The sequence below is a fragment of the Chanos chanos genome, chromosome 3 (assembly GCF_902362185.1).
Source record: "Chanos chanos chromosome 3, fChaCha1.1, whole genome shotgun sequence".
NCBI classification, from domain to species: Eukaryota; Metazoa; Chordata; class Actinopteri; order Gonorynchiformes; family Chanidae; genus Chanos; species Chanos chanos.
In genome coordinates, this window is record NC_044497.1 from 37805352 (window position 1) to 37820327 (window position 14976).

Below are 14976 nucleotides of genomic sequence, written 5' to 3' on the forward strand. Positions count from 1 at the left end.
TGGTTTTCCTAAAATCTCTTTCTCTGACTCATGCTTTTCATTCTCTTTCAGGCACAGGATTTCAGGTGTCTAGAGAAGCCATGCCAGTACATCTTGGGCCTTGGGGACAGTGGAGTCAGTGGAAGACAGAACTGTGATCCTACAGGAGAACAGAGAAGACGAGAATTGTGGAGAGGACAGGAGAAGTGAGGAGAGCAGAGGAGAGAAGCCTTTGTTGGGGTTTTTTTTTCTGTCTCCTGATAAAACCATCCACAGACTGTCAAACCTCATAGCTTGTCCTGTTTAGTTCTTTCCCACCGCTTCCATCACTCTAACACAGCAAGCACAGAACATACCAATAAGTATAACCCCAGGAGAGGAAGAGGAGGGGGGAGGAGAGGGAGGAAATTGATTAGCACTTCTGTGATGCAATCAGAACTGCAGTCTATAAGAGGGGGCTTCTGAAGATTATTTTTCTGTTCTGAGGGAATATTGCTGTGAACCCTCTGGACATTTAAGCCTTCTCATCCCTTGTTCTTCAGATTGTTATTTGAATAGGGGTTTGTAGCGTCCAAGCATGACACGGACTGGAGGTAATTTGCGGGACTGGGCTGTTTGTCACGGCTCGTGTTGGTTTCTGATTTTCACTGGGTGTGTGTTGGTGGCCTATTCAGCCAAACCTCGGGCACCTGGACACACACACCTGAACTCCATCCGTATTGATGGAGACATCACTCTGGGTGGACTGTTCCCAGTGCATGCACGTGGGAATGACGGCAAAGCCTGTGGAGAGTTGAAAAAAGAGAAGGGTATCCATCGTTTGGAGGCCATGCTCTTTGCTCTGGATAGAATCAACAATGACAATGAACTTTTGCCCAACATCACGCTCGGCGCACGGATCCTGGACACCTGCTCGCGGGATACACATGCGTTAGAGCAGTCGCTGACGTTTGTGCAAGCTTTGATTGAGAAGGACAGTTCGGACGTGAAATGCCTCAGCGGGGGGCCACCCATCATCACTAAACCAGAGCGGGTTGTGGGCGTTATTGGAGCGTCAGCCTCCTCCGTCTCCATTATGGTGGCCAATATCCTGCGACTCTTTAAGGTATGACGGATCTCTACCTCTGCTTTTCATACACACCTCTGAACTTAGCTGGAATTCTAGCATATGATGTCAGATGTCAGTGTATATGAGATCTACACTGATAAATGAGATAAAGATGAGATAAAAAGTGTGGTATTGAGTTTTCGTTTAATTTGAGATTGACAATTAGTGACTTTTGTCAGTGATTTTTGGTGAATAAGGATGTTATTTGAAAATAATGGTGAGAGAATCGCAAGATGTTAAAACTGTGTTTTTCCTCTATGATCTGCTGTACTGAGCTTGTTTAGGTCTCTGTCCCTTTTATCAGTTATCACAATAGCTGCTTGATAAGGGATATACTGATTGTATACTGAGTATACTTCCTTTGTCTGTCAGGGCTATGATGTAGAGAGCTGATGGTTAGTGTTGGAACTGCATTGAAAACTGAAGTCTGTCTCCAAAGTCATATTTAGCATTTTTCCCTTTCAGATGTAAGACTGGATGACAAAGGAGACAGGAGAGAGAGAGAGAGAAGGAGAGAGAGAGAGTGAGAGAGAGAGAAAGAGAGAGAGAGAGCATGTGTGTGCATGCGCGTTTGTGTGTGTGTGTGTGTGTGTGTGTGCGTATGTGAAAACATGTCAGATCTTGTAGACAGATGAGTCACTCATTGAGTCATACAGAGATTAGTCAGGATGTGTTTGCAGTGTCTTCCTTGGGAGGCAGAGTTTGGAGGAGCCTGAGAGCTGCCAGTCAGTGGATGTGTCTATTAAATCAGTGCATTACAAAGTGAGCTTTGCCAGTGTGGACTAAAATTACATGGTTTGTCAGTACTGTGGATGTGGTGTAATGCTGACATCCATTTTGCAGTATGGAAGATTCCACCTTTATACTGGTGGAATCATGTTCTGAAATGTCTTGCTTTAGTGGTATTAGTACTGTAGTGATAAAGGGAAACCAGCCACAAAAACAAAGGGTTGTGTGTATATGTGTATGATACTTGAACATGATGACTGTCTTCCAGTTTACACTAGAACCTCAAGTCTGATTCACAGCCATGACACCTCTGATGTTGACATGGAGTGTAGCTCCAGATCAGAGCATCAACAAAATGAATAAGTGTGAATGTATAATGAATCTTTGGAAACTACGCCCCTGTAGATGGATTCACAAACATGTTCTAGATTAATTCTGGTCTGAAATGAGGAGATATTTTCTATTGTATTTTCCTTGTTCCTGGAGGTGAACATAGCAACACTAATGAAATTCATTAGGAAGAAGCCCTTAGCCCAGCCACAGGTAATTAAATACAGTTGCTCATGTGTGTAACCCCGCTGGAATGACGGTAAATGTGCTATGGGTGTGTGTTAGTTATGAAAGAAAGTTATTTCACTTACTCCATAATTACAGTTTACAACTTTTACATACGAACTGAAAACATTTTGAAGGACTTTAACTATAATTTTTGCATTTAATTACTATGCTTAAGCCTCCAAAGTCTGCTAACATCATTTTAAATAATTGCTGAAATGTGTAATCATATTTAATTTAGCTAATTTAACATTCATCCTTGCTATTCCCCACTGTTTCAGTAATACTTTTGACAGGAGCGATTGGTTGGTCTCTCCCGGTACGTTAAGATGGTGTATGTCTGTTGTATAAATTCTGGCTGTTGGCTTGAAATCGGATGTGATCTTTTAGTCTTTACATTGTGAGCAACCTCTGTGGTGGCACTGTAATCTTCCACAGCACAAAGAGTCTTTGTTTATGGTGTTATTCAGCTGGAAGAGGGCCACCATGAAAGCTCAGTGCCCCAGCGTGGAGAAACAGAACAGCAGCTCTGAGACCAGTGAGCGGAGATAACAGCCCATTTCAAAACTCCACACAAAATACCATTGGAATTTCAAACTGAAACAAGTCGAGTACTTTGAAGTTACCTCAACGGTGGAATGAAACTACAAATAGGCGTCTACAGTGCCTGAAGTGATGATCTCTGGATGAAGTGGCTCTCTGTGCGTGATATGCCGGTGTGAAATCATGGGATTGTTAATATGAGATTACAGAACATGTTACTGTTAGAATGTCTAATTGCACGTATCATTAGAAACACTGAACTCTTCATTAACTTTGATGAATGACAGAACTAGAGACAGTCTTCAATGATCCACTTGTCTCCAGTGATCTCTAAAGCCCATGTAAATCCTCTTTCTCACAAGTTTCCTCTGTTCTTGTCCTTGCTGTCATCCTTAATGTAATCTGAGGGTGGTAGGAGAGCTTGGCATTTTAATAGCAGCCAGGCAATCTCTCAATACTCTGCATCAGAGATGTTAAATTACACCTCATATACCACATACGCTTAAGGCCCAGGAGCAGAATTGCTTGTCAGATACACATACATAATTTTTTTTTTTTTTTTTTGCTGTGTTTATTTACATATTTATGTTCATTCATAAAGATGATGGCCTTATCCAGAGCCACTTAGAATTTTTTAATCTTTCAGAAGTTGCACACTTCTGAAACACACTTCATGCTAAGGTATGAGACCCAGAACCCTTCTGGGCTCATATCCATTACCAGCCCACCAGAGTAGAGGTGTGGAAATAATTGTGGTAACACATCAGTAACAGGGTGGGACAGGAGGTATTTTAGCAAGATGATTGTGGTAACACATTATTAATCAGTTAGGGCACAGAGATTCCGAGAAAGATGGCTGTGGTAATACATCAGCAACAGAATGAGAAAGGATGTTTCTGAGGTAGATGGTTGTGGTAACACATCAGTAACAAAATGAGAATGGAGGTTTGTGAGGAAGATGATAATGTGATGAAACAGGGTGTCTCTGATGAAGATGGTTATGTGGTGTGACGGAGTATTTCTGAGGGAGATTATTATGAGCCTGGTGGAGAAACAGTTATGTTCAGGGAGGGGTTTGACTAGTTTTTGGAACAGAGGATGGAGTCATAAAATTGCAGTAAGTACTTTACAGAGTCGTTCCCCTGTGGTCAGATAGTTAGATAAAGTGGATTTATGAATGGATAGATAGGCAGATGATTGAATGAACTGCATTGATTCTGAAATTCTCTGCCTGACTCTTTGTTCCTATCAGACTGACAGTCTGTCTCTCTGAAAGTCGTATTATCATTGCTTAATAATGTTATTGTATAAGGACATATGTGAATTTTCAAATCTCTCTCTAACTGATGCAAAGTAAACTCTGAATCTCCCCTTTTTCCAAAATGGAGGAAGAACTGCGTGCTCTGTAGGGTTAAAATGGGTGAAGGTTAAAATTCATTGTGACATGTCATTCACATCTGTTCATAATTTGATTATCCCACATTTTGTCATTTCTAAGCAAGTACTTAGTCATAAATTAAGCAATTGCACCATATGAAAGAGATACATGCAGTCAGTACAACACAATACATCACTTTGTGTTGATGTACTGATGTGCTAATATCAATAAAATGTCTACTGAAAAGCCCGATTGTATAAAACCTGAATGTTATTCCTTGGTCGTAAATTAGAAGACACACACATTTCTTCCGAACCACAATGGCCTTCTTTAAAGGTTTATAATTTATGATTAGGTTTATTATTTTCTGACTGACTGAGAAAAACCTGCCTCACAGACGCTCGTTAATCCTTGCTTTGTCATGATATGGTTACTGACAAAGCTCTGTTTGCCTTTTAGCTCAGGATTTGTCCTCAGATCCAAGCAGGAGTTCAGCACTAACTTCCCGCTCTGCGTGTGAGCAGTTTTTTTTTTTTTTTTTTTACTTTTTTTTTTCTTTTTTTTGTCGTCGTGCGACATGGAACACTCACACCGACCCTGTCATAGGCCCCTGTGGGGACTCACTCACACTCCTGACTAAAAGCCTCACCAGGGGATGACTTCCCCCAGGACTGACTGTGGTTTAGGTAGAGCAGGTAGATGTGTGGTGTTGAATTAAAGGTTCGATACAGAAATAGTGTTGGATTAGAGATGCAGGTTGGGTATATGTGACGTGTAGATGATGGGGTTGGGTGTGTGGTGTTTAAGAAGAAGTATCGATGTAGAGTCAGAATTGAGGTGTGAAAGTCTGGTGTTTCATTAGAGATTTATGTGTGATGTAGATGGATGGTGTTTAATCAGAGGTGTAAGTGTACAGGTGAGGAATCTGTGGTGAGGTATATGTTAGTAGTACATACAGAATGAGTGTGGATGACATATATGTATGAATGAAGGGGTTGGCGTGGCATGTTCTGTTAGATTAGAAGTATAGGTGCTGTGTAGAGACGTGTGGTGTAGTCATGGCTGGAGTATACTGCGTGTAATAATAGGGTTTGTACTTTACTGAATGTGGTCTTGTCGGATGAAGTCAGAGAGCAGGGTGGATGTTTGTTTTTGCAGTGGTAAAAGAATATATACAGTGATCAATATCAGAATATGGTAGTGTTCATATACTCTAGCTCAAACACTAAATAATGCATTAAATCTTCCTCACACTTTACAGTTGGAATTTCTTAGAATTTGTATGTATTCATCAATGATAGAATAGAAAATTGACTGTTACTTGCTGTCAGTGCATGTGGTCTAATTAGGATTTTGACACCATGTTAGCAGCTAAGTAGCTTATGAGCTCATTTACTATTTAAAAATTCAGCTATGCATTTCTGAGATGAAAACACATACTTACCAATGAACACTCACACTAACTCAATACACTGACAGTGAATACACACACACACACACACAAACTTCCACAGAACACGAGGACAACAAGACCAGTGCATTACAAAGGACTAACTACATTCTTTTATTTTAATCAGAAAAAGATCTCAAAAGTAATTATTACAGAAATGTCCAGCATGTCAAGATTCAGAAGTGCATCTTTAGGTCATTCTGTTCCCCTGCAGTTATTAAACTATCAGTATGTGTTATCAGTCAAAATGCTTCTGACAAGATTCCTGCTTAGTTACATGCTCAGACATCTGTAGATGCACAGAGAGAGTACAGCCAGTGACAGAATCTGTTTTTTTTCTTTTCTGTGGTTAAAGGGCAAAAGATGGTGTTTGAGAAAGAGAGTGAGAGAGAGAATTGTGGTCCATGATGGTATTGATTTTTTTTTTCTTCATCGGTAGAGAAGTATGACAAGTCAAATCAAGAAAAGACCTGTATGACTGATTTGAAAACCTTTGCCGGAAATTCGGTGGTGCAAAGAGCAAACAGGGGAACCGTTTTACAAAGTGATCCAGTGTGTGGATGAGGATTGAATAAGGATGAATGTGGACCTTTAAAAGACACTGAAATGGTTTAGTTCAAACATGAAAGGGAACTCATTCTTTAGACACAGAGTCTTTAATGTCACTACTGTTCTCTTGTAACTCCCAGTCGAGTGAATATAGGCAAAACGATTGGCAGTGTCCATATTCCAGGTCATTGGCAGGTCATCTGTTACTTTCTCATATGGGAAGATCGTCTTCTGCAACCATTCAAAATCAAAGTGAAGTATGCCCCACAGATGTTTTTCTGACTCTGTGTGTGTGTATGTGTGTGTGTGTGTGTGTATGTGTGTATGTGTGTGTGTGTGTGTGTGTGTGTATGCCTCTAGTGTTTTATCAGTCTCACACACATAAGTGATCTTGTGGACAGCATTCGGACTTACCCTGCGGAAGTGAAGGTGACTAGCCAATCATAATATTCGTCACTCCCAGGCTGGTCTGTGGCAGAGTGCACTGTGGTAGAGAACAGCTCCACTCAGCCGTTAACTGCAAGTCCATCATGCCATAACCAAAGAGCAGTTCATAATCTTTTTCCCTGAAGAGTGAACAAACTTTAGACCCTCTACCTCTAAGGCAATTGATTTTGCTTACTTTGTAACTTTCTTGCTCTTTTTCTTTTTTAATCAAAAATCCCTGGTTCCTCTTGTTCTTTATGCTATTATTAGGAAAATGCGTGTGCAGTTTAGGTAAGTGGATGAAAGAGTTAGTCGTGTGTCTTTAGGGTTATCCACACAGTGGAGCTCAGGGGTGGTGCAGTTATAGGTGTGGTGTTGACAAGCCTCTCTCCATCAAACTAAATCGGTCTACCTGTCTGTCTGTCTGTCTCTTTCTCACCTACTTTCTCTCTCTCTCTCTCTCTCTCTCTCTTGTATTTTGGCAGAATAAAGAGTGAGCATACCTAAATTCACTGTTTCTGAAACACGGCCTATATCTGTGTGGGTATCTCTGTACAAAAATCTGTAGCTCACACTAGACTGGAAATATATTCTATACATAAATTTTCAACTTTTTGTATAGGATAGCTATTTTAACCAAACTTCTCATGTCTGCTACCATTTGGCACAAATATCTTTTTTTTTTTTTTTTCAGGCGTACTGCTAAGAAAAAGCATTAGTTCTGCCGCAGTCACTCAAATGAGACAAGTTCTTAGAGCAGCTCTGTGAAGGACAGAAAATCCTCCAATCCTGATCATATCATTCATTATCTGACTCTTTGAGGGGAAGATTAGAATAATCAGTCTCACTCAACCTTTACAGCCTTACACATACACACCCACACACACCCACACACACACACACAGCACTGATTAGCGCTCAACAAAAACATGAAGATATGATTGGAATAGTATAGATATGGAATAATCATCAGTAGATGGATGACTTTTCCTTTTTATTTAATTTGCACGATGTATTTTGTGTTGAGCTATAGAAATGTCACTTCAAATTCTTACTGCAGTGTCCAAAGTTTCTTTGATAGATTAATTCTGTATTTTTTGATTCATTAGTATACAGTACAATAAATCCTTCCTCAAACTCCAGAGAAGAGGAATAAGGGGTGCTGTGATGAAATAATCAAAGAATCACCTAAAATTTGTCAAACAAAGATTTTGAGATGATCTCTGCTGTATGAGAACAGCTGGAGTTTGTGTGTGCATGTTTGTGTGTGTGTGTGTGTGTGTGTGTGTTTGTGCATGCGTGTGTGTGTGTGTGTGTGTGTGTGTGTGTGTGTATGTGTGTCTGTGTGTATATGTGTATGTGTGTCTTGTGTATATGTGTGTTTGTGTGTGTGTGTCTGGTGTCTGTGTGTGTGTGTGAGACATGTTTATTTAATGAGAGCTGTCAGAGTACTGGATGTGCTGCCTGCATTCTGTGGCTCTGTGGGAGAGTGAGAGCTGGTGCCCTGAAACTGCTGACAATACAGAGAGACAGGGGCATGTAGTTAACTGCCGAAATAAAAGAAACACTCAAGTAAATGAGGGATACAAAAGATAATGGGCAGGGGCTTCAACACAGGTGTGGTTCCCGAAGTAACTAAGCAATTACCATTCCATCATGTTTAGTGTCATGTATAAAAATGCTGAGTAGACCCAGTTGCTCACTGTTTTTGTCATTATAACTATAGAGGGAGGTCTCAGCAACATTAAAAGTGGGATGATTGTTCAGGCACAATTTATCACATTTAGCAGAGGTGTCAATAAAGACAGTTTGTTCAATTTGTTGATGTTTCATGAGCAACAGAAGATGAAATGATTATGGAGATGATTAAATGATTAAAGAAGACTTTCATCATCTAGGGACACCTGTGTTCGTCCACAATGTTCTTGCATTGGTTTGAGTTACAGAACAAAACAGATGAACATCTAAGTCAGCTGACTACAAATATTACTTGTGTCAAGAACAATACGTTGACATCTTCACAAAGAGACACTGTATGGTGAGGTTGCAGTGCATGCCACACATGGTATACATACACTGTCTGGCAAAAAAAAAAAAAAAAAAAAAGGAGTCACGCTCTCCAGTATTTTGTTGGACTGCCTCTAGCTTTGAGTATGGCATGCATTTGTAGTGGCATTGTTTCGACAACCTTATGCGATGTCACAACATTTATTTCCGTCCGATATCTTGTTGATGACTGGAGTGTCAAACCACTCCATAAAGTCTTCTCCAGTACATCCCAGTAGGCTTTCAATGGGCTTAAGGTCAGGACTCTATGGTGGCCAATTCATGTGTGAAAATGATGCCTCATGCTCCCTGAACAACTCTTTCACAATTTGAGCTCAATGAATCTTGGCATTGTCGTCCTGGAATATGCTTGTGCCATCAAGAAAGAAAAGGAAACCTTTAGGCCTGATTGTTGTTTTCACAGTGAATGGTACTTGTGGCTCTGTTATGTTGGGCGGAACATTTTCCTGGCATGGTTTTGGTCACTCAGCCACTTAGAGAGCAAAATAAATGTCAAAAAGTACAAAGCCATTTTGAGCATCTATCCTCAGTTCTATCCTGATGGGAGTGGTCTCTTCCATGATGCCAGTGACCCCAACCATAGAGCACAAATAGTCACTGAATGACAGTCACTGTCTTATATGCTTGGAAATCATGTAGACAATGCACAATGGCAGTAGTACTCACCAGATCTCAAACCGATAGAACGCTCATGAGGATATTGTGGAGTGGTACCTTAGAGTGTTTTCCATCACTATCACAAAGCACCAAATAATTACATTTCTAGTGGAGCAATATTGATGTACCATACCAGCAGAGCTGTAGACACAGCTTAAAATTATGCCAGTGGTCACTGAGGCTTTTCTCTTGATTTGCAATGGTCCAAAACCCCATTAAAACATTTCATGTCAGTGTTTCCTTTATTTTGGCATTTACCTGTACAGCATCCTAGTTCAGGTCAAGAGGCAATCCAGGGGATCTGTATTCATCTTGTAGCTCACAGGTTAACAATGAAAATCAGATTGAATGGCTCTCACAATAGGGAACATCAATCAAATGAACCACTTTTGATCACTTTTCCAATCGAGTTTTTGAAACATCACATTGCAGGGAGAAGGGTGACATAAGGCTATAATCTGTCTGGAATTCTCAGTAACTGTATGTTAGGCAAGTAAGGAAAAAACAAGATAAAACAAGATCTAATAAAACTTGGAAAGATTTTTCAAGAAGCAAACTGAATTATGCATGAAACATATTTGTAAATGTGTGAGGATTTGGTAAGCTGCTGTTCGGTGTTGTTGGTACTGTTATTGAGGTCAGACTATTAAAAAATCACTCACACCAAATACTGTGTCCCCATTAAGGATGAATATTCATCACATAAATCCTGAATCGTTAATGCAGTGATTCAGAACACGCTTTCTTTTCATTTTGTTTCTCTACGTCTGTGTCCAACCCTTTGCTCTCTAGCAGTGGAGTGTGTATAGAGCATAGAGAGTGTTGGTTGGTCCTAGTTTGAGCTGACTTTCTCTGTCTCTGTGTGGTATGAGCGCTGAGAGTAATACAGCCATATTGTGGCCTGGGGAGAGAACCGGTATGAAATCAATTGATTTCAGGGCGAGCAGGATGAGATATCACTCCAGCTCACACACGCCCACACACCCACACACGGATGCCACATACACTGTGATATTCATGAAACTGTGTTGTGAAAACAAACTCAAACCAAAGCTTCATTTCTGATCCCAGCTCATTCAGTTATACTACGACAGACAGATCCAATTTCTGTCTGTCCTGTTCTGGGATAATGATTTTCTATGGTTGGACTGCCTGCAGTGTTTCTGAGCTCAGTTTTCACAACACAAAACCATACTCTGACATATGTTCAAACACAATGTAGCAAAGCCACAGTGATCAAACTCGAAATTACAACAACTATTTAATGTTGATGGCTTCCAGGACGTTTCTAGTGAACAGTGCTTTCCTTATGCCCATTCAAATTGTGTCCAGCTCTACAAAGCTCGGCACATCACTAAATTGGACAGAAGTGAACAGCATCACTGCTCCTATCAGGGATACTGCAGTCTGACTTGCCTTTAAAAACAATTACAATCAGTGTTGGCTGGTGAACAGGGACCTCTCTATTGACTGGTTGAATACATTACACACTCTTGTACTGTTCTCACCCTTAATCAATGACTGACCCTAAACAGGAGCATGAGATCCTCACACAGATAGTGTGAATATAGTTAACAGCCTGAGGCAAAACGTACAGACTCTCTGTCTTTCTCTCTCTCTCTCTCTCTCTGTCTCTCACACACACACACACACACACACACAACACTCTCACATTAGCGCTGTTATCGATTTATATTTCACATACACACAGCAAACAAATTTCACCTTCCAATTCCAGGGCTCCACAACCACAGAATATGAACATTCAGCAGAACTGGGCCAAGGTCACATTTAACTGAGTAGACAGACCAAGCTCAGGTTATCTTTAATTGACCAGACTATCTGGACCAAAGGCTTCGCCAACTGACAGATGGACTGGACCACAGCTCAGTATCCTTCAGCAATATTAAAAAAAAGTGGGATGTTTAGTGTGTGATTGACAGCAGGGGAGCACCACAACTGTACTGTAACTATAGATAAGGAAAAAACCATCATCCACACTTCCAGAGAAACAGCTAGTCACCCAGCACTCAAACATCATCGGAAAAAAGAAGCCTTCGGGCACAACTTAAAATTTACAAGATGCAATGCAGATGACAAGGCTCAAATCCCACACAGCCACAAAAGATACTCATGAAAGCACAAGAACCCATGAGGGACTGTGTGCCAGAGCATATGCCTAACACCATACATTGTCCAGCTGCTGACACAGGAAAGAAGATCATGGCTAAGCTAACTACTGGCAACCACTTCTCTAGGCTTCCTAGACTTGGTGTCATGCTACCCCAGACAGTATACTTACAGATATGATTTCAGCAGTATGCACAATAGATGATAGATGCCTCGGCAACTGTGATTCTAGAGGTGCTAGGCAACGAAACCCAAGATGCAAACCATAAAACGTATCTGTATCCTCCTTGGAAACTAAGACCGTAAATCAAGGTAAGGACAACATGGAAGGAAGTCAGAAAGCTGATTAAGCTACAGAAGGGTATAATGATCAAGAACAGGATCTGTTCACTGAAAAAGTACAGTGGCATATGTAACCAGGGCTTAAAATGTAGTAGCCTACAAGAAAGGAGAAGTTAAAAAATTAATAAGAATGACATATATTTAAATAATATAGGAATAAACAATAAAAGTGATGCAGACAAGTTATAACCAATTAGGTAATAATAAATAGCACTGCAAATGTCAGATTCAAGAAATGACCAATTAACGGTTTAGCTCCGCCTACCGGAGGTATGAGAACGGAACTAGATAAATTAACAGAAGAACTTGCTAGAGAGAGATCTAGTTGAAGAGAAGACATTCGACACGAACGGAAAGAAATAAAGAAATCCAAGAAACCCAATACGCTAAAAGTAAATTTTTTTTGTGTTTATACTTACCGTGGTCAACCAGGTTAGACTCCTAGAAGAGAAGAAAAAGAAACAACGGATTACAAGTTTTGTCGAAGATACTTGAATCAACGTAAATTAGTTTTGTGATTTACACAAAGGGATTTGGTCAGGTTTTTTTTTTTGTATGCATCATTCGAATCGACTTTCTACGGAGGAACCATCATAGCACCGAAGTGACAACAAAGTAAGATGGCGAGCCTACCCAAGAGAAAGGACGAATGCGAGAGCGGACAGCTTTGCAACATGGAGGATTTAACACGGTCGGATGTATGATTTTTCTTCTTATTTGAAGGACTCGACTCTGAAAAAAACTGAAGGATTGAACGTTGTGCACAAACTTTCAAAATCAGTTGATTGACTTGCAGTTTGTTATGAATGTGATGTGTTGAAATTGTGATGTGTTGACGAAATTGTAAGTTTCAACTGTGTCTTTTGGTTCTAAAATTGGTTTTACTTACCGGGAATCAAAACTGCGGTGAACTAAAATACCTAAAAGTAGAGGGAAGAAACATAAGTATTAAACAATATAATTAAACAAAATTAGACAAAAGATTCCAAAATAACATTTTGAAATAACAACTAAATAGGGATCAATAAAAGGTTAGAGATAACCTAATTGAAGTTTTAATTAGTGAATAAAATTAGAACTGATAGGTCAAACGAACTTAGTGAAAGCCACATCTAACCAAAGTAAAGTCTGATTTTTATTTTCTTCAATATCCAAAGAGGTGATGTCTTTTATTGTTTCAGATTCTGGTAACTAATTTGTTAAGATTTCAATTTACCTTGTTTTTCTATAAATAAATAATCTTAGAGATGTGCGCTTCTCTGTGTACTGCCTTTCTTGATACCTAGAGTCTTTTCCATGGCCCAGTTTGTACCTATGGTAACACTACATAGGGGTTACACACATCCATAACTGAGGCCCTGGAGTCCGCTAAACAAAGGCTAACCACACTGGCAGCCAGGCTGCAGACATACACGAAAGAATAAATGCCCTCTTCTCCAAAGAACTACATCCAAAGTACACTCCAAGCTGCAAGGCAATAAAGCACTAACCGTAGGTCCACCAAGAGCCAAAACTAAACAGTACTGGAAGAGCAGAATGGAGAAAGAAATGACATAAAACCAGTGCTCAGTGGCTAAGAGACTTGAAAATGTAGTATTCTCCCAGCACAGGAACCAGTCATCATCACAACAACAGACTCCCAACAATGGCTAACAAACGTTAAAGACTGGGCAGTGCCAGGGCCTGAGATCCACGCCAGTTGGCTTAAGTTCTTCATCCCTGCCTAGCAGCCCAAATAAACCAGCTGGCTAACCCAAGGTAGGACACAACTGGTCATCAAAGACCTCAACATGGGACCAGCGCCATCCAACTTCCCACCAACAGCTTGCCTATACACAATGTGAAAGCTCCTGTCAGGCATCATAGCCACCATGTTGAATACACACTGCCCAGAAGGGGAGTGGAAACAACACCAGAGGCTTCAAGCAGCAACTACTATTTGACAGAGCCATCCACCAAGACTCCAAGACCAGACAGAGCAATTTGAGCATTGTCTGGATCACTTTGGAGAAAGCATGCGACTCAGTGCTACAAAATGGATACTTATATACTAAGCACTATACAAGATCATTAAAACTAAGAACCATCATCAAGAACTAAGTGAGGTGGCTATCAAGTGTGGTATATACTAAAAGGATGCTTCTGTTATCTGTAGGCCTGAACCCCCTTAGTAAGATCATCACAAAGAGTGGCTACAGAGACAGGTTCAAGAGTGGAGGTACCATTAGCCACCTTTCCAAGCATGGATTACATCAAGTGATATGCTAAGACTGGAAGAGACATTAGATGACTGATTGACCTGACCACGATCTACAGCAAGGACATCGGGAAGTCGTTCTGGAGAATTGTGGTCAGACAATCAAAGTGATCTGGACAGAGGGGGTTAAACTGCCACGTGACCACATAACAAACGTACAGAGACGCTACAAATACCTGAGGATCCTCCAGTTACAATGTGGTGGAACCTAGAAAGACAGCAACGTGTCCACAGAGAAACATAGGTCCTGAGGAGTCAGCTAACTGGGAAGAACAAGATCAAAGCCATCAGTACACATTCCTTACCAGGAAACAGATACCCAGCCACCACAATAAGCTGGCCAAGAGAGGAAATATCATCAAGACATCTAGACCTGAAAACTCTTCACAGTGCATGGAACATTCCACCCAAAGTCCAGCATCCAGAGACGTTTATTCAAAAGGATGTAGAAATGGTGGTCTGTCAACATGAATCAACTTCCTGTTCCATCTTTGGTCACAATAGACATGGTGTATGACATTTGTCACTTCCTGTCTTGGCGTAGTAGTAGAGATGGCATTTTATGGCATGTGCACGTGTGGAGAGGGAGCTCGCTCTATCTTTCATTTCCAATAAAATATTTAAATAAGTCTCTCCAGCAGTGCGCTTACTCAGTATATTCATTTTCAGAGTCTAATTATCCGTTCAGTGCCTTGAAACATTTCTATATAATTTTTTCCCTTTCTTCTTCTTTTTTTTTTTTTAACCCCAGACTCTGGGTGTTAGATTTTCTCTGACACAACTTTTTCTCTGACTGTTTCTGCCCT

The 14976-nt window shown here is 40.5% G+C and overlaps 1 protein-coding gene across 1 annotated transcript in view; it reads left to right on the forward strand.

Annotated features, from left to right (window-relative positions):
- The first annotated feature begins 556 nt into the window (after window positions 1-556).
- LOC115806968 (metabotropic glutamate receptor 4-like) overlaps window positions 557-14976 on the forward strand; it is a 155567-nt gene continuing 141147 nt past the window's right edge. The window contains exon 1 of the mRNA XM_030767827.1: window positions 557-1084. Coding sequence (XP_030623687.1) covers window positions 557-1084 — 528 coding nt within the window. The remainder of the gene's footprint in view (window positions 1085-14976) is intronic.